Source organism: Eulemur rufifrons, chromosome 16, assembly GCF_041146395.1.
Source record: "Eulemur rufifrons isolate Redbay chromosome 16, OSU_ERuf_1, whole genome shotgun sequence".
NCBI classification, from domain to species: domain Eukaryota; kingdom Metazoa; phylum Chordata; class Mammalia; order Primates; family Lemuridae; genus Eulemur; species Eulemur rufifrons.
This window is the reverse complement of record NC_090998.1, coordinates 29,889,596-29,908,626: the sequence shown is the minus strand read 5'-3', so window position 1 is coordinate 29,908,626 and position 19,031 is coordinate 29,889,596. Positions and strand designations below refer to the sequence as shown.

At 37.4% G+C, this 19,031-nt stretch overlaps 1 protein-coding gene across 1 annotated transcript in view; it reads left to right on the top strand.

Annotated features, from left to right (window-relative positions):
* Positions 1-18,280, top strand: part of CPNE8 (copine 8) — a 228,374-nt gene extending 210,094 nt beyond the window's left edge. The window contains exon 20 of the mRNA XM_069489292.1: positions 18,053-18,280. Within this exon, the coding sequence (XP_069345393.1) occupies positions 18,053-18,058 (6 nt within the window). The 3' untranslated portion in view covers positions 18,059-18,280. The remainder of the gene's footprint in view (positions 1-18,052) is intronic.
* Positions 18,281-19,031: the final 751 nt, after the last annotated feature.

Sequence of the window (19,031 nt, the reverse complement as noted above, 5' to 3'; positions counted from 1 at the left end):
GGGTGAAAAGTTAAATACATGAAGTGCATGCTGGAGGTAAGACACCATCTCCATAAGGGCAGTTGAAGCCTGCATGGAAGCCAGCCGTGGCTGAACTCTGAAGCGAGGCTAAGAGAAGGTGCTTGGTCTGCAGGGGCATATGAAGCACATGGCCTTTAAGACCCACATTGAGCTGGTGCTACCCATACTTCCAGCCTTATATCCTGCCACTTCTCCTTACCCCATGAAAGGCTACTTGCATAAGGGAAAGTATAGAGCAGGATGGACAAATACAAACCTCCAGCAATGGTCCCTCTACACAAACACCAAATTCAGCAACTTTCTACAGGAGCAAGCATCTTAAGAAGAACCAAAAATCAGGTGAGTAATCACACTGCCTGTTTTTGACATTATAAGGACAGAGGCACTGAAGAGGGCAGAAAAGACAATCTTGCATTATCCACACCACTCCTCCCCAATCTGCCTGCAGTGCCACACTAGCACACCTAGTGGAAAGAGAATCTGTGTGCCCAAGGGAGGGAGAGTAAACTTACTGTGGGACTGTGCATTGAAACTCAGGGCCACCCTGGCACAGGGGAACACAGTACAAAGCCCAATTTTGCCAATGCCCACAGAGGGAGCATTCAGACAAGCCCAGCCAGAGGGAAATCCTCCACCCCAAAACTTGATTTCTGGCTAGCACCATCACTGGCTGACAAAAAGCAGCCTGGGGACTGGACTAAATTCAGAAGTTAGTCGAGCCAAAAAAAAAAAAAAACAAAACTAGAGTCCTTGGGCAATTCTCACAGCTGGGCAAGCTCAGAGCCAGGGGGCTTGGGGTGCACGTGACCCAATGAGACACCAGCCGCCCCAGTGAGACATCAGCTGTGGCAGCCAAGCCAGGGCCTGTGTCACCCCTGCCCCAGACTCTAGGCAGTACAGCTCAGAGAGAGTCTTCTTCCACTTGAGGAAAGGCAAGGGAAGAATTTGGAGGATTTAGTTTTGCCACTTGTTCCCAGGGTCCCAGCTTAGCCACAGTAAAATAAAGTACCAAGCAGACTCCTAAAGCCCCTGAATCTGGGCCTTAATTCCTCGAAAGCATTTCTGGACCCAGCCTGGGCCAGAAGGAAACATGCTGCCCTGAAGGAAAAGACCCAGTCCTGGCAGGATTCACCACCTGCTGACTAAGGAGCCCTTGGGCTTTGAATAAACATCAAAGGTAGACAGGCAGAGTCATCATGGTCTTTGGGTGAGACTGGGCTGGCTTCAGGTGTGTCCTGGTGCTGGTGGCCTTGAAGGAGTGCCCATGTCACTCCTCCCCCAACTGCAACAGCCCAGAGTGAGAGAAGAGATGAGACTTTGCCTGGTAATCCAGGGAATTCTCGCATATTTTACCCAAATCCACCAAGGCAGTGACAACAGGAGTCTGCAAGAGTCACAGCATTACTGGGTTGCCCACGCCCTCCCCCCTAGTGCTGATAGAGCTGCAGGGACCAAAGACTTAGACCACAAGAATCAATTCCCTTTGAGTATCTGGAAAGCCTTCTCAAACAGAATAGGTTCAAATAAGCCCAGACTGTGAAGATTAAAATAAAGACCAAACTCTTCAATGCCCAGAATTAATGAACATAGGTAACCATCAAGAACATCTGGGAAAACATGACCTCACCAAATGAACTAAGTAAGGTACCAATCCTACTATAATGGACACATGTGACATTTCAGACAAAGCATTCAAAATAGCCATCCTCAAGAAGCTCAATGAACTTCAAGGCAATGCAGAGAAAGAATTCAAAAGCCTCTCAGAGAAATTTAACAAAGAGATTGAAATAATAAAAAAAAAAAAAAAAAATCAAGCAGAATTTCTGGAGCTTAAGAATTCAATTGCTAAACTGAGAAATGCATCAAGGTCCCTTAACAGCAGAATTGACCAAGCAGAAGAAAGAATTAGTAAGATTGAAGACAGTCTGTTTGAAAATATGCAGTCAGAAGAGAAAAAAAATCTTTTTATAAAAACTTGGAATCCTTCCACTAGAGAGTGGCTTGGTCTGGGAGACAGTAAGTCTTCTCTTACTAAACCTGCTAACAGCAAAGCTGGATGACCTCTGAGGAATGTTATAGAAAGTTTTTAGCAATATGTTTTTATGAGATAACCTCAAAGTTTTAATCCAAATAAAGTTGCTCTGTTATTATTTCCCTCAAATTATGCTTTTTCTAACATAATGCTTATAAAATCTACAAGATATTTTTGTAATATTGGACTTACGTTACTTACACTGATAAATCCAATGAAGAACAGTGTATAAAAGAAAGTGTTTTACTTTCAATTGGGCAGTGAGGAGGTCAGCTGAAATCCGAAGACAAAAAATATCAGCCTTTTAAGATCAAGGAGAAGAACATTCCTTGAAGAGGGAGCAGCTAGCAAAAAGGCCCTAAGAAGGGCAAAATTTGTCATAGCAGCAGATCAAAAAGGGCCACTGTGGCAGGTACCTAGTGAGAAGGACAGGCGTGGTTCGGAGGAGGTGGGAGAGGAGAGCAGGGTGTCTTGTTACCCATGAGTTTTTGAAATTCATCAAACATGTTGATACATTCAAGAAGATGCTATGTCACACTCTTCACATTTCCTCTTATAATCCTTCACCAAACCATCTCTCTGGGGCTTGACTTGCCCATAGTGCTGCTATCACTGCTACCTTTCTGCAGGTACTTTCATTTCATACTGCAGCCAATCAAAGCACTGTCAGATGCATGGCCACTCAATAGTGTCCCGTTGCAGAATGGATGAAAATTCCCCCTTCCTTTATTGTGGTATATTCTGTTAAATTGTGTTACATTTTTTTAGTGTCTCAGCCTGCTTTTGATCTTTTTATATAAATCAAATTATTTCTTCAATACATATTTTAGTTGACAAATATCTATTTAGTGACTAATGATATATATCAGGCAACATGCTTCTGGGCATGAATTCAATATGGGAGTGGAACAAGCAGTAAATCTCTAGGAACATACACCATGTTGGAGGCAGAATCATGGCCCTCTTTACTGACCAACATATTGTAATTTGGTAAAATTAATTATTTCTAGATTCTTCTTCCTTCAGAATGATTTTCCTCAAGGAGATGCCACATTTTCTCCTATAACTAACCTCTAGTGGCTCAATCCACCGGTTAACCAGATAACCTCATATTAGTTGAACCTAATGGTAGACTTGGCCTGGGCTATTAATGTTCTCGAACATGTTGAGTTTGTCAAATAATAAATTTAACAAAACGTGACAATGTTTTAAAACTGGATTCTGGTGAGCTATATAACTCTTTACTAACATCGATGAATGTTACATTTATAATGGGTGAATTTTATAGAATAGAAATTACACTTCAATAATACTGTTTTTCTTATAATCCAGGGGAAAAAATACCTGCTATGATCCATGGGAGCCAATGTTTTAGGAAAGATTAATCCAAAAGAATTACTTCCTTTTTTAACCTGAAGTCTCAATTATCATAGATAATATGAAACATCACTTGCTCCATAAATCATGCTTTGCTTGTTTTATTGCATATCTTCCTTACCACTTCCATTGCACTTTCTACAACAAACTTTTGACCAATGAATTCTGAAAGGGATAGCAACTCATCAAAAATCACTCTTTAGCTCACTACTTTTATAATTGAGTAATTATGGGATGAATTCTTTAGAAGTCTGCAAAAAGAAGCACTGGCCAGGGTTTTTAAATAGGGCCCTGGCAAAGAGAGCCAAATGCTAGCCCACTTTCAGGGGTAGAAGGAATTAGGGAACAAAATATAATTCATAAGCAGATTAACAAACATTAAGTTCAAACATATGACATAAAACAAAACCAGTGTGTTGAGATCACAAGTCGGCCGGATTGTTGCTTCGTCCACAGGAAGTATTCCTAATGACAGTTTTTCCTGTGTTGGTAAGTTAGCTACTTTATGGAATTTCACAGTTCTTTGTAATTGTTACTTTTCATTGGTTTCCTAAACAATGTAGGAGTATCATTTATTTTTAACTGAAAAGCATTGATATAAAGAAAAATAAAATAATAAAGGAAAAATGAAAGATATGAGATTTACAATTTTTTCAGAGATTTCCCTATTTGTTTGAATTCATTTTCAGCCATTTTTGCCTGCTGTGTTTGTTCAGGAATGTTTTCATAAAATTTTAAATAGTGTAACTTGCTTGATGAGTGCATGGAATTATTAGAGAGCATTTTTTTTATAATTGTATAGCCTATATTAAAGGCAATTAGCCTCATTTTGATATATAAGTGCTTCTGTGATTATTAAAAGGAGTCTCATTATCTCTCAGCTAGATATTATGTGAAACTAAAGCCTCACTGCTTTGGGTGTTTGTGTTGCAAGACAGCTATAGTAGAACATAGTGTCTGGAAGTGTTCTGCACCAGCAATTAAATTTGAATGACCCACAAAAACCCCAATGCACCTTTAGTTATTTCTTTCCTCAGTGTCTGAGATTAACAACAAGACCACAGGGCATTTGCTGGGAATTCAGGCCTAATAACAGTTTCTGGACAAATCAGCTTCAAACCATTTACTGTAGCCTCTTATTATACCCCAGGATGTAGCCCAAAGACTGTTTTCCATTTCCATTTTGTTTTCCCATTGCTAAGAATTTTTTTTTGGACCACAGATCTGCTCCACAGTCAGAATAATTCCTACTGGCGCTTTGCATACACCACTTTAGTTAAGATTTTCTCTTCATGAAGTGTGGCCTACACGTGTTATTATATTTGATGGATCTTTGCAAGCACAATTCTTCATCTTGCAAAACTGGTTGCTTGCCAGTTCGTGTCTGGATTGCCAGCCTTCCATAATACAATGCCAATTGGGATTATGTTACTTCTCTGCTTAAAATCTTTCAATAATTCCCCCTAGGGCTCAGGATAAAATCCGACCCCTTTGCTCACATACCAGGCTCTTAATACATGCCCAGTTCCTGCCTGTTACTTCAGGCTCATTTACCACCATCATCTCCACACAGCCTTTGTTCTCATCATTTGGAACTTTCTGTAATTCCCTTAGACATTCTGCTTGTGAGCCTGCAGTTTTCTCACTTTAGAATTTGTGTCTTTCTCACTACCCTCTTCTCCATCTAATTGACTCTTATTACCAAAACATGGCCTTTTCTTTCTACCAGTCTCTTTTTTTTGTTCTTCCATTCTCTATCACAGTACTTAAGACATAGTACTGTTGTTGTCAAGTCAGTGGCTGATCTCCTTAAATAAACCATATGCTTTTTAAGAGAAAATACTACGTATTATTTGCCTTTAACCCTCAGATCTGAGTAAGCTTGTGTTCATATTGGGTATTAATGGACATTTGTCAAGTAAATGAATGAATGAATGAATAAGGAATATTTGTTGTGCTTGGCTCATTTAATAGAAAAATACAGTTTGACAGCCACTTTATGGGCTGCAAATCCTAACGGTCATCCCAAAGTCTTAGAAAATAATTCTAATGGCATCTACTAAATCTGCATTTTCAGTGTATCTTAGAACTATACCCATTCTAGTTTATCATAATAAAACATAACTCAAATCTTCTTCTCACCTCTCTCCCTTACTCATAAGGCTCAGAAAACTTTTGTCTTAGTTTTAAACCCAACATCCAAATCATAAAATTCTTGCATGAAGAAATTAAGTAGTAATTTGTTAAACCAACACCTCTTATTATTTATTGAAATACTAACTGTATGTTGAAACATCAACATACACAAAGTAAGGTCAGTTTTATCTGTGCTTCAATACCTGATTGATAAAAATTTCTTAAGGGATTTCCTAGAGACATATTTGAAATCCATCATTAAATGAGAAACTATCCATAAAAAAAAAATCTCCCTAAAACTTTCCTTGTTCTTGTCTTTCAATTTTGCCTTAGTCACCTCTACTTTCTCATATACCTCATACCTCAGGCCGATTTCTTCAAACTCCGGTTTATCTTTTTGGCCATACCCTAGCACTATTCCAAACTGCCATCCATCCAGGAAAGGTGACTTGCAAGAGAGACAAGAGCATATTCTGAAGCTGCTCTGTTCATGCCCATTCTTTCCTGATGAGGCCTAGTTAGGACTTTAGAGTTAGAACAAGGTCAGTTCTTCCCATTGCCAAATTTAAGGAAATAATTACTAGCTCTGTAAACAGCAGCACACGTGTTCAATTCAGAAACTCAGAAATCACTTTTAAACCTTCTTCTTCCCCCACATCTTGTCGTTCAATCTCTCCTGTCTATTCTGTATCTTAAATACGTCCCCAATCCACCAGCCCTCTCCTTTTCCTCTACCACCATCCCACACAAACCCACCATTATCTCGGACTTTAGTGACTGCAACAGTCACCTAATTTGCTTCCCTTCCTTCTGTCTCAGTGGGTGCAATCCTTTCTCCACCCTACAGTCAGGGACGTTCGCCAGTATGATAACCTTGTTCTCCCTCATTAAATCTATCCAGAATTCCTCACTGCTCTCATGAAAACATTTCATTTTTTAATCACAGCCAGTGGATTCCAATTTACATCTCCAGCATCAAGTCTTATCCACCCTTTCCCTCTTCCCTAATTCCTTTTCAAACACAAGCACGCATGCGCACATAACCCACTCTTAATTCTATGATCCATTCGATCTTTCAATTTCTTGAATGTGATATAACTTTGTCTCCTCTCCCTTTGTATGATTAGTCTCTTTCAGACATCATTTGCTCTCGGGCCTCCTCCCTAGCCCTACCCACCCTGTTAGGTGCTCCCAAGGTACGTATGAAGTGCTTCTGAAGTACCCTGTCACATTGTACAGTAATAATCTCCTCTTTCTTTTTTTACCACTGAGTCACAGAGCCCAGTCGGGGCCTGATACTGGCTAGGTACTCAAGCCCTTATGAAATTAAAAAAATGAATGATTCTACTCAAGGTTCAGAATCCATATTGGTTGGATGGCTTATTATGCTTTATATGGTGCCCTGACTTTAATAGAACAATTAACTTCATCTCCTCTATAGCCACGTGGCACTGACTCTTCATCTGCACATCCAGAGGATGTACTAACAAATAACTATGGAGGGAGTGATCAGCAAGAGTGTCCCTTGACATTTGACATCCATCACCAATGAAGAGAAAAGTCTGCTTTAAACCTTTTCAGTTTAAAATTCAATTTGCTATGATATTTTTCACATGTATTGTGTGGTCTCTGCTTTGAAAGTGTTCCAAGTATAATTACCTAAATAATGTCCTGATCACAGAAGTCAGCAATGTATTAATGTAAAATTCTGTGATGACTCCAGGAAGTGCTGCATCATCTCAATATGCCAAAGTTATTTTTTTTAAAAAAAAAAGAAAAAGAATTAATATTTTCAGTGTAAGAGAAGAAAAGTGAGCTAACAAAGGGGAACAAAAACCTCCCTGGAATGGACTGGTAGAGGATGACTTTTTTATTCTCTCTCTGCACCACCGAGGACTCTTCTTCATGCACAGTAGTTACTCTACAAAGACTGACTCAGTTGAAGACCACAATGCATATCAAAAGTGAATACTTTTTAATCAGGAATTATTGTTATAAAATATTCCTTGCTTCCTGGTTATTCATTAAATATATATTTCCAGATAATTCTCCTTAATACTCCTTAAAACATCCTAATGAAATTCTCCTCTGTTAACCTGGCCCTGTCTGGGACTGCCTAATCCCTTCCAAAAAGAGAGACAAATAATCTAAAGTCATATCTGTGCAGATATTAGTGTAAATAGCCTTATGTAGCTTCTGTTTACTCTATTACCTACTTACATTTTTGGCTGGGTTAAATAGGTAAAGGAGCATTACCTGTTTAATCCTATAGGATGGGTTGACTCTTGCCCTCCTAACTTCCATATCTTTTATCCCAAAAGATGCCATTTATTTGTTCACCAAATATTTAATGAGAACCTACTACCTGTATATTCACGAAGCTGCACAAGGCAATAGGGATTCAGCAATAAACAGAAAATATAAAAGCATTTTCCTGATCTCATGGAACTTACTTTTTAGTGGGAATGACAGAGAACAATAATTAAGTCATAAAACTGGCCCTTGACCTGATCCACTTCAAGATATCAGGGATACATAGTCATTTGGATAATTAAATTATCAAAAATAAAGGAATTAACTAGATAATTTGTGGGAAGAAAAGAGCAAGTTTTGACTGACTTACCCAAACCTGCCCTTAACAGCTTTTATTTGGGAGCTATAGACTCTTCACATAAAGCGGGCTTACCACTTTTTTGTCGGTGTTATACAACATTATATCTGTATTAACGTCTTAACAAAAATTCTACATTTTTTCCCTTTAAGTGAATAAAGTCCATCAAAACTATTTATAGTGCATCCATTTTTTTTTTCTGAGTACAAGGGGGCTTATGTACATAAAAAGAAACTTGTGCTTTAGTTAGTACCAATATCACACAAAATCTATGATGGAATACACTGTCGTAAGCTATTTCTTCCCCTTTATGTAGAAGGCTATCTGTGCCAAAGCAAGGCTTAGGTAATTGCTATAAAAGCACTCTTATCTTACTAAGCCTCTTGAGTAAATAAAAATAGGGCACATTTAACTCTGGTGAGTGAGAAATATCTTTAAACTTCTAGCTTTTGATATTTTTATGTCTAGGATAGGGTAGGCATAAAAACAAGGAACAAGCAGAGCCTTACAAAACAGTATTTTGTTGCTAAACAAATACTTGTTTTCTTTATTGCCACAAAGGAAGGTAGTGTCTATTTTTCATTCACAATCACCTGTGAGAGATATTGAAAACACAGCAGCCCACCGAGGGGCCCCTGTGGATGATTAGAATCCCCTGATTCCACGTGCTATTAATGGACACAACAGCTCCTAGTTTGTATTGTCATGGATTTAGAATTGTGCCCTTCCTCTGGGGTGTCCTTTCTGCAGAACCTCAAACTATGTAGTCTGTGAAGGGGCTGTTATGTTGGAAGAGATTTGAAGCCTTCCCAGTAGAACTCAATTCTTGCCATTCATTCATGCATCCAACGTGTAGTTCCTGAGTGCCAGCGTAAGCACACAAATGCCAACCTAAGGAAACCTCACAGCTTTCTTAAAATAGATCAAACCCAGATTCTCCCTAAAGTGGAGGCATGTTCGTACTTCTCTTTCCTTTGAGAATCGCTCCCTCCTTGCTGCCACTGCCACGCTGGCTTTCAGATTTCTTTATAGACTAAATGAAAGGCACTGTGAATGCCACAGAGTATACAAAGATAAATAATATATGGCCCCTGCCTTCAAGAAGCCTAACTTTAGGAGAGAGAGAGACAAGACAGCTGATCATTTCAGGAAAGTGTGTTATAAAATGGCTATTTATAGGGGAATTAACAAAGCACAGAAGATCTTTTAATTCACATGGGCCAAGGAAAGCTTCCTAAAGATGAATGGACATTGGAGCTACTTTTCAAAATGTGTAGAGAGATGTTGTGCAAATGAAGAAGGTAGTAGAGACACATGCATGCAAGAACTCCAGAGAGATTTAGAGTAGCAAGGCACAGAGGCCTGAAACAGCACAATATTTAGGGAAATACAAGTACTTGGGAATGAATGGAGTAAAGGCATATTTAAGGAAATAAGATTAAGTCTGGAGGGGTAGATAGGAGAACACTTATGAAAAATCTTACATTTTAGGTTGGGGAATTTGAATTTTGTTCTTGAAGCTTTCTGGGAGGACTACTGAGGATCTTGAACAGGAAAGTAAAAGGATTAAATTTATATTTTAGACATTTTCTTCTGCTAGGTGTGGAAAGCTTGAACTCAAGTGGGATGAGTCTAGAGGCAGGGAGATTTTGAGGAGAGGTCGTTGTAATCATTCAGGCGAGAAGTGAGGAGAAACCGAAGAAGTGATGAGAATAATGATTGTTGGACAAAGGGAGAGGACAGAACGGTTTCGAAAGCAATCAGGAAGAAATCTGTGACTGATTGGGCTTGGAGGTGGTGGTGAATGAAAAAAGAGGAATATCAAATGCATCCTAGGTTTTGGCTGGGAGGACTGACTGGACAGACAATAAAGGACATAGAACATGTATCTTATTGCCAAGTTTAAAATACCTGTGATATCTCTATATGTAGATATCCAGTAGGTCGTTCATATAATGGTCTGAAATGAGGGGGAAGTTCTGGGCTACAAATGACTATACCAACAAGTAAAGGGTTTCAGTGCTAACATTAGCTGCCTACACTGTCAAAAGAGGTTATAAAATGTACCATTTATCCCTCCTCCCTGCTATTTAACTGAACTAATGTGTTACCATACTAGAATTATTATACAGTATCTGCAGAGCTACTGAATCTAAACACACTGAACTAAATTAAATGAAAAAAAAATACATACTTTTTTACAACTTATGAACCTAAAATATGAATATCTTTGAAACTTTTACACAGGACCACATTTTAATGCCATAAGATCACATGTTTTAAAAGGCTATACTATAATAAGATAGAACAAGTGTAACAAACTCCCATTCTTCCTCCTTTATAATTTTATCATGTGCAAGAACGAGGAAGGGCCATTATTTGATGATGATCTATTAACTCAGAACACAAATGGCCTTCTATGCAAAGACAGAGAGTTTAGATTTTAGCGAGGTGATAGGGAGCCATTCAAAGGTTTTACAAGGAAAATAACATTGCCAGACTTCATATTGTATAAAGTCAATGCTAGCAGCAGAGAGAAATGATGAGAAGGAATGAGAAAAGACTGTGGTCAGAGGAGAAAGTTGGGAAGTTATTTCAAAAATCCAGATGAAAGTTTGGATTATACACTAATAATAGGGGAACAGATAAGTACTAGCTAGTATTTATTGAGTACTTATCAAGTGCCAAGCACTTTTCTTTTTCTTTTTTCTTTTTTTTAATTTCAGCTCATTATGGGGGTACAAAAGTTCAGGTTATGTATATTGCCCATCCTCCCCATCCCCCCAAGTCTGACCTTCAAGCGTGTCCATTCCCTAGTCAGTGCACATCGCACTCATCATGTAGGTATACACCCATCCCCTCCCCCCAGCCCCCACCTCTGTCCGATACCCAATTGGTGTTATTCCCAAATATGCACTTGGGTGATGATCAGGGAAACCAGTTTGCTGGTGAGTACCTGTGGTGCTTATTTTTCCATTCTTGCGATACTTCACTTAATAGAATGGGTTCCAACTCTCTCCAGGAGAACCAAAGAGATGCCATATCACCATTATTTCTTATAGCTGAGTAATATTCCATGGTATACATATGCCAAGCACTTTTCTAAACTTTACATGAATTACTTTACTTAATTCTCATAAGCACCATATGAAATAATATTATTTTTCCCATTTTATTAATATATATGAGGAAGCCGAGATACCAAGAAACTAATGCACCCAAGATTATACAGCTAGTAAGTTATGGAGCTGAGATTCAAAATTAGACACTGTGATGCTACAGTTCTTGCTCTTAATCATTATGCCTCAAAAGAATCCCTGATAGAAAGGATGGAGACCCATGCGTCATCCTGAAGGCATAGTCTTGGGTAGCTATTATGGGTCATCGTATGAAAATTGAAATTTCACCCAAAACACTCAGTTAGCATGCCAATAAAGACCAAAAAAAGGAAGAGACAAAATAGTTATCTGTCTACATCTTTGAAAATTATTGGATTTCTAACATCATTATATCTGGTGTCAATAGCACTCAGCTAGGAGTTAGGAAACATACTAGTTTCATCTCTATTTTCACCCAGCTGAATGGCCAGACTGTTGCTGGATCTTGGAATCCTAATATACCAGATGTAAGGGCTGGACTGAATTATTTTCAAGGTCTTTTCCAGATCTAACACTTTCTCATTCTCAATGTCAGCCAAGAGGGTGCTTGCTGTAAAGCAGCTATTGGTTTGGCTAAGGGGGCAAAGCCTTGGCAGTGATTATGTGCTTGGCAAATGGTATCTTGTACTGACCACTCAGGGTGAATGCATTTGTTTTTGCCAAAACTTAATTGCCTCATTCTATGGTCACCTTCATCTCGGGCTATTGGTTTAGTTTGCCGGGACTATAGTTGTTAATGAAGACATGAACTTTTAAAGGGCAGGGTCAGTCTCTACAAAACATGCTTCATTGGTGCAACTCACAAGCAGTTCCAAGGCCAAAGAGAATGGTCAGCAAAAGGTGAGGATCTAAGTAAAATATCTGTACATTATGCATTGGGTAATAGCAGAGAGGCTCAATATGTTTACTTGTTATTTGGAATTTTTTAATTTCTTTTGTTCATTTAAATAAAACCAAAAGGTCTAGGTAGGTTTGAAGTACTCAGTAAATCTCCACCTTCTATCTCCAATTTAAGTGTCACTCCTCAGATGGAAATCTCTATTTGCAGTTTTTTTCATATTGTTTCACAAAATCTATTCCTCTACAAGGATATAAAATGTCCTTTCCCTCTACACACACATTTCATTGTATTATACTTGTTTTTCTGAAACTTGCCTTCATTAATGAATATATTGGACATCTTTTCCTATCTATACATAGAGATAAACATTATTTATTTATTTGTTTATTTTACCTGTTGACAAAACATAATTTATTTGCCAATATTTTATTTCCTTGGCTGTTTGACTATACCATAATTTAACACAGTGTCCTATTAATTGATGCTTAGATATATTTCAGATTTTTACCATCACGAATAATGCTTCAATGAAGTTAGTTTGCACACTCATGTTTGCATATTTAGGATAAATTCCTAGATGTGAAATTATGAAACGATTGTTAATTTGAAGAGCCCTTTACATAGGGAGAGAATCTGTGCTTCATCCACAAATATTGGAAATAATGTTCCTAGATTTTTGTTTTTTTTTTTTCTTTATGGTGTTTGGCTACACAGAACTTTAAAACTGTGTGTGCAGTAAAAATTATTTATTTATAGCTTTGGTTTCTTTCTTTCACATTGCAGGTACTTTATCTGCTCAAGATTATTGTGTTTTCTTTCTCTAGTACTTTTATCTTTCAACATGTAAATATTTGATGCATGTAAAATTTATTTTGATGTAATAGATGATGAGGGAAACCAAGTTTATGTGCTAGCTAGTTCTTTGTCACAACATTTATTGAATACTTCATCTTTTCCTCCTGACATTTATATGCTAAATTCCATATATAGTACATTTGGGCCTGTTTCTTTTTATCTAATTTCTCTACATTGGTACCAATCTTCCTCAGTTGAGGTGGCATTTTAATATGCTCAAGTATCTTGTATGATTACATTCTTCCTTTATTGCAATTTCTCTCTGTCTCTTTTTAAAATCAGGTTAGAGATAGCAGAGCTTAATACTGAGCCTAGATAAAAGACAAACTATTTTTTAAAATTTGAAACTCCTAAATGGCAGGTTGGGCCTACAAACAAATACAAACATGTATCTAGATTTGTCATTTGTGATCACAGGCCTTAAGTAAAAGCTTCTGCCTCCTATACTTTTTAAAATAACATCACTGAGGTATAATGGATATACAAAAAACTGCACATATTTAATGTGTACAGTTTGGACATCTGCAGACACTTGTGATACCATCACCACAATCAAGGTAATAGATGTATCTTCTACATCCCTAAGTTTTCTTGTGTCTTTTTAGGTTTTTGTTGTCTTATTTTAGTTTTATTGTGGTAAGAACACTTAACATGAGACTTAACATGAGATCTCCTTCTATTAGGTTGGTGCAAAAGTAATTGTGGTTTTGGATCATGAATTTTAAATCATAACTAGGGTCAAATACATCATTATTAATCAAAATAGGAACCATTACAATCAACACATTTTTGCCAATGAGAAATAAATTTGTTTATTACTGTAGCATAAAAATCCATGCTTCAGGATTTGATGAGCTCTTGGAAAGCATCTTCTGCATCCTGTTGATTGTGGAAGTGTTTTCCCTGCAAAAAGTTGTCGAGATGCTTGAAGTGGTAGTCAGTTGGTGAGAGATCAGGTGAATATGGCGGATGAGGCAAAACTTCGTAGCCCAATTAGTTCAACTTTTGAAGTGTTGGTTGTGCAACGTGCGGTCGGGCATTGTCATGGAGAAGAATTGGGCCCTTTCTGTTGACGAATGCCTGCTGCATGCACAGTTTTTGGTGCATCTCATCGATTTGCTGAGCATACTTCTCAAATGTACTGCTTTCGCATGGGTTCAGAAAGCTGTAGTGGATCAGAGTGGCAGCAGACTGCCAAACAGTGACAATGACCTTTTTTTGGTGCACGTTTGGCTTTGGGAAGAGATTTGGAGCCTCTTCTCAGTCCACTGAGCTGGTCATCACTGCTTGTCATATACAATCCCCTTTCATCGCACATCACAATCTGATTGAGAAATGGTTCACTGTTGCATACAGTAAGAGAAGATGACACTTCAAAACCACGACTTTTTTTGATTTTTGGTCAGCTCATGAGACACCCACTTATCGAGTTTTTTGACCTTTCCAATTTGCTTCAAATGGGAAGCGACCACAGAATGGTTGACGTCGAGGTCTTTGGCAAGTTCTTGGGTAGTTGCAAGAACATCAGCTTCGATGATTGCTCTCAATTGGTCGTTGTCAAATTCTGATGGCCAGCCATGGCGCTCCTCATCTTCAAGGCTCTATTCTCCTTTGCAAAACTTCTTGAACCACCACTACACTGTACATTTGCCAGCAGTTCCTGGGGCAAATGTGTTGTTGATGTTGTGAGTTGTCTCCGCTGCTTTACATCTCATTTTGAACTCGAATAAGAAAATTGCTCAAATTTGCTTTTTGTCTAACATCATTGCCATAGTCTAAAATAAACATAAAATAAACAGCAAGTAATAAGTCATTAGCAAAAAAACATAAAGCAAAAAATGTGCATTAAAATGATATATAACATAACCACATTTATTTAAGAACATATTCCGACATCAAAGGGCAAATTTCAACAATGCTAAAACCACAATTACTTTTGCACCAACCTAATAAATTTTTAAGTGCACAGTGTTGTGTTAACTATAGGTATTGTGTTGTATAGATACCTAAAATGTATTAATCTATCCTAACTGAAATTTTATACCTATTGATCAACGACTACTCAATTCCTCTACCCCAAGTCCTTTGCTACCACTCTTGCACCCTCTGTTTCTATGAGTTTGACTATTTTAGACTCCTGCACTTTTGAATGAATTCTACCAGTAAAATACAGTAAGAGTTGTATCTTCTTTGGCCAGATGTTATGCTGATACAAATCTCAGAGTGTACAGTGTAAACACATATCCGTATATAGAATCTGCTTCCATGGGGATGACACATACATGTAAAAGTTTAAATAGTTGATAATTTTTCTTTTTACTAATTCCTGGTATTCAGCACTTATAACTATGATTAACTTGCAAGAGCTTGTTATTTAAATTATATGTCATATTTACCATACCTTGTAGTTTCTAGAAGTTTTTACATTTGGAATGTGATTTTCCTTGTGTTTGGTTGATCCTATAAAATACTCTATTTGCTGATTAAGTTTGCTTTAGGGACTGCATCCCTGGTGGCAAGTGAAAGGGAAGCAGCAAATCTGAGCATCTTAATCTTTAAGACATAATTCCATCAATTTGTTTTGATTACTACTTTAGCCCCTCGTAGTAGAAATTTTCTTTATGCTTCAAAATTTAGGCACACACACAGAAAAAGCTACTAAGCTGCCAATGCCAAATGGTTAAACCTTTTATTAGTGCAATAAATGAAGCTGAACCTAGAATAGACTCTGCTGCACCTCTACAATTGCCTGGTGCACTTTGGAAATAAAGACGTGGGAATGCAATCAACATAATTATTTGACAAAGCTCTGGAGGAGAGATTTCAGAGTTAATGTGGAGCATATTTGAAAAAGAATGAGTATGAAATGACCTGAATCCACAAGAAAGTTAATTTTGAGAACAAGTACTTGAAACAAGTACTACCAAATTTCAAATACTTCTAGAACACAGTAGATGTTGTCATATGGTTATTTTGAGCTTAAATCAAAGACTATCTAATAAAGGGACACTCTGATTGGAAGCCAAATAACTAGAGGGTGTATATACAGTGCTGTTCTACCAACTTGGGAATTCTTCTAATATGTTCTACCTGCACTGTACTACTTAATTGATAATTGGAAGTTGGAGCCGGTACTTGAAAAAGTATGAAGATTAGTACTACAGATAAAAGTGAAATAATGTCTAGGGAAATTGAAGACCACAAACTGGAAGAAAAAAGACACCTAAAAAATCTTTGCCTAAAGGCAACTAGACTAAAAGAGTTGCAACAATATGTAGTTTAAACTTTATGTATTAGATGAATTTTGCTTTTGTTAAAACTTTTTCTGTGCCATTCCATTTCCCTGGATGTGGGTCGTGGAATGAGTGGGTGGTTTTAGTATCATGGGAACTTAGGTTGGGTACAGAGGTTAACAATATTTGGCTGGGATTGACTGTATGTATGCATGTACATAATTGGAGTCTGAGGAGTTGAGGCTGAAGCTTGGAGAGAAGTAAAATAGATGTCTAGATGATTGCTGCATGAAAAGGCCAAAAAGAGTGGGAGACTCTGTATATAAACAATTAGAATGGAAATGAAGACATCTAAATGAAATCAAAGATGAAAGTGGAGTGTTGGTGATAGAATATGCACACATTTCCTTAATCCCATGGCTTTTTATAAGGAAACATTAAAGATATGGACACTTGCCTGGTGCTGACCTGAAATGACGAATTTTTACTCTGCCATTCCATTATCTAACAACCCAAACTCAACCCATCCATTAGGGATTGGATTTAGCTGTACCTCCTTATGTACTGCATAATCTGATTCTAAAGTACATTTTTAAAAAGTTTCCTTTAATACTTATGCAGTTCTCTTAATCAAATTATAATTGTATTTGTTCTGAGTCAGTGTTTATCTCTTTTCTTTTAAATAATTGAGCATGAGGTTGGGTACAGTTAATATTAACTAATCAGCCGTAGGAATGAATGGCCCAACCAAGGAACAATCATTAGCCCATATTTTAAGATCTTGATCAAGCAATCATTTCAAAAGAAAAATAGAATGTATTTTAAAACCATAGACCCTTAAATTTTAAACACTCTTAGAACATGTGGCAGAAATATCTAATTGAATCTTAATATCCATTTCTATCCTTTTTCTGTCATTATATAATCCTTGATTTTTAGCTAAAAAAAAAAAAAAATGTCTCCCACCTATAGTAAAGATTACATTTTGCAGCTTTGTGTAATCACGTGACCAAGATCTGGCAAAAGGTATATAAGTAGACATGTCATGAGATATGTCCTTAAGGGACTGTAAGTATGTTCTCTGTGCCTCTTCTTTCTGGAATCACCCTGTATTTTGTTACCTAGAATATAGATACAAGAAGTTGAAGACACAGATGGAAGTGCCATTAGAAAGTAAAATGTCCATGACACCTTGAGGAGCCATATTAGCCTTAGACTGCCTTCCAGGTGTTCTTTGTAAGATAATACATTAGTTCCATGCTATTTTGATTTTATTTGTCATTTATAGATAATCTTAATTCTAAAGAAAACAAATTTTAACTTCAAAGTGAGGTGCCACTCATAACAGAACCTAAAATATTTGGCATTGGTTTTGTCAGGTAATAAGTAGTAAAGGCACAGATATTGCAGACTGGAAAGCTAGTGGTTCTTATGCCACTTTTTAAAAATGTAGTTAAACTATTTGTGTTGATGTCTTGGAATTCAGTCTACATATCCACTGAGATCATAGTATTTGAGAAACAATAGGAAAAAATTAATACATCATCTGTGTTGGGTGCTTCTTTCTAACTTTAATGAAGTAGATATGGGGGAGATATATAACTGTTAATATAGTCACTTTCAACCTATAACCTGTATTTAAGTGGATGGAGAGTGTGTAATTTGGGGCTTCATATGGTTAAAAAAGTCAACTACTCTGTACCCCAATGTCTCATTCCATTTTGTGTTGCATAACAGAATATCTGAGACTTGATTATTTATAATAAACAGAAATTTATTTTCTCACAGTTATAGAGTCTGAGAAGTTCAAGGTCAAGGGGCTGGCATCTGATCTGGCAAGGGCCTCCTTGCTGTGTCGTCACCTGGTGGGAAGCAGAAGAGCAAAGAGAAACTGTAACAGTTACTCACATGAACTGACCAGAAACAGAGAGATCAGTTGGAGCAAAGAGATCAGCAAAGAGATCATTATATTTTTGAGAAAGTTGTTTTGCTAAAGAAATGCCTGAAATAGCCTGTAAAGAAATGCCTGAAATAGGCTGTTCGATTCCTAAAATAATCCCTTAGTTCTCAAACATCCAGCAATACCATTGGGTCCCCAAATTATGCAGTTCCCAAGAATGGCATGGAAAGAAACTTCCAGAGACAGATTCAAAGATCATGGAGGCCGTTGGAGAAGGGATTTCATCTCAGAGCATGAACCAGAAGCTACCAGATGGCATCACTAAGGAACTTATTGATTGTGATAGAAGGAAGTCTTTGTGATGACTGTCCACAGAAATATGGTAATGTTAATTAAGAATGAGGGGCTGTATGTTTTTCCTATTTTTTTCTTTTCTATATGCAAATTTTTATTGCACCTTTCTATTGTGACTATGCCATTATATATTAGGTGAAATGAGAGCAAATACTGTCTTTTATTTTATGGGATAGATTGGAGAGGGATACTATTGAATTAAATGGAAAGGGATATGCATCACCCCAAGATCCTGGGTTTTAGGCTGGATGCAGTATGAAGATGGAACATTGGGGATGTCTTACTTGAGGAGTTTATTTTGTTATATGAGAAGGAGGAGTACTGTTCTGGGTATCTGGGAAGCCAAAAAGGTTTATTGTTCCAGAATCTAACAATGGTCCCCCAGCATCCATTATCTAATTTTTCTATTACTAGAATTCTGAATTTTTCCCTGTGGCTTCTTGAATTAAAGACTATGTTTCTTAGTCTCCCTTTGTCTAGTTATTGCCATGGCCAATGAGATACAGGCAGAAG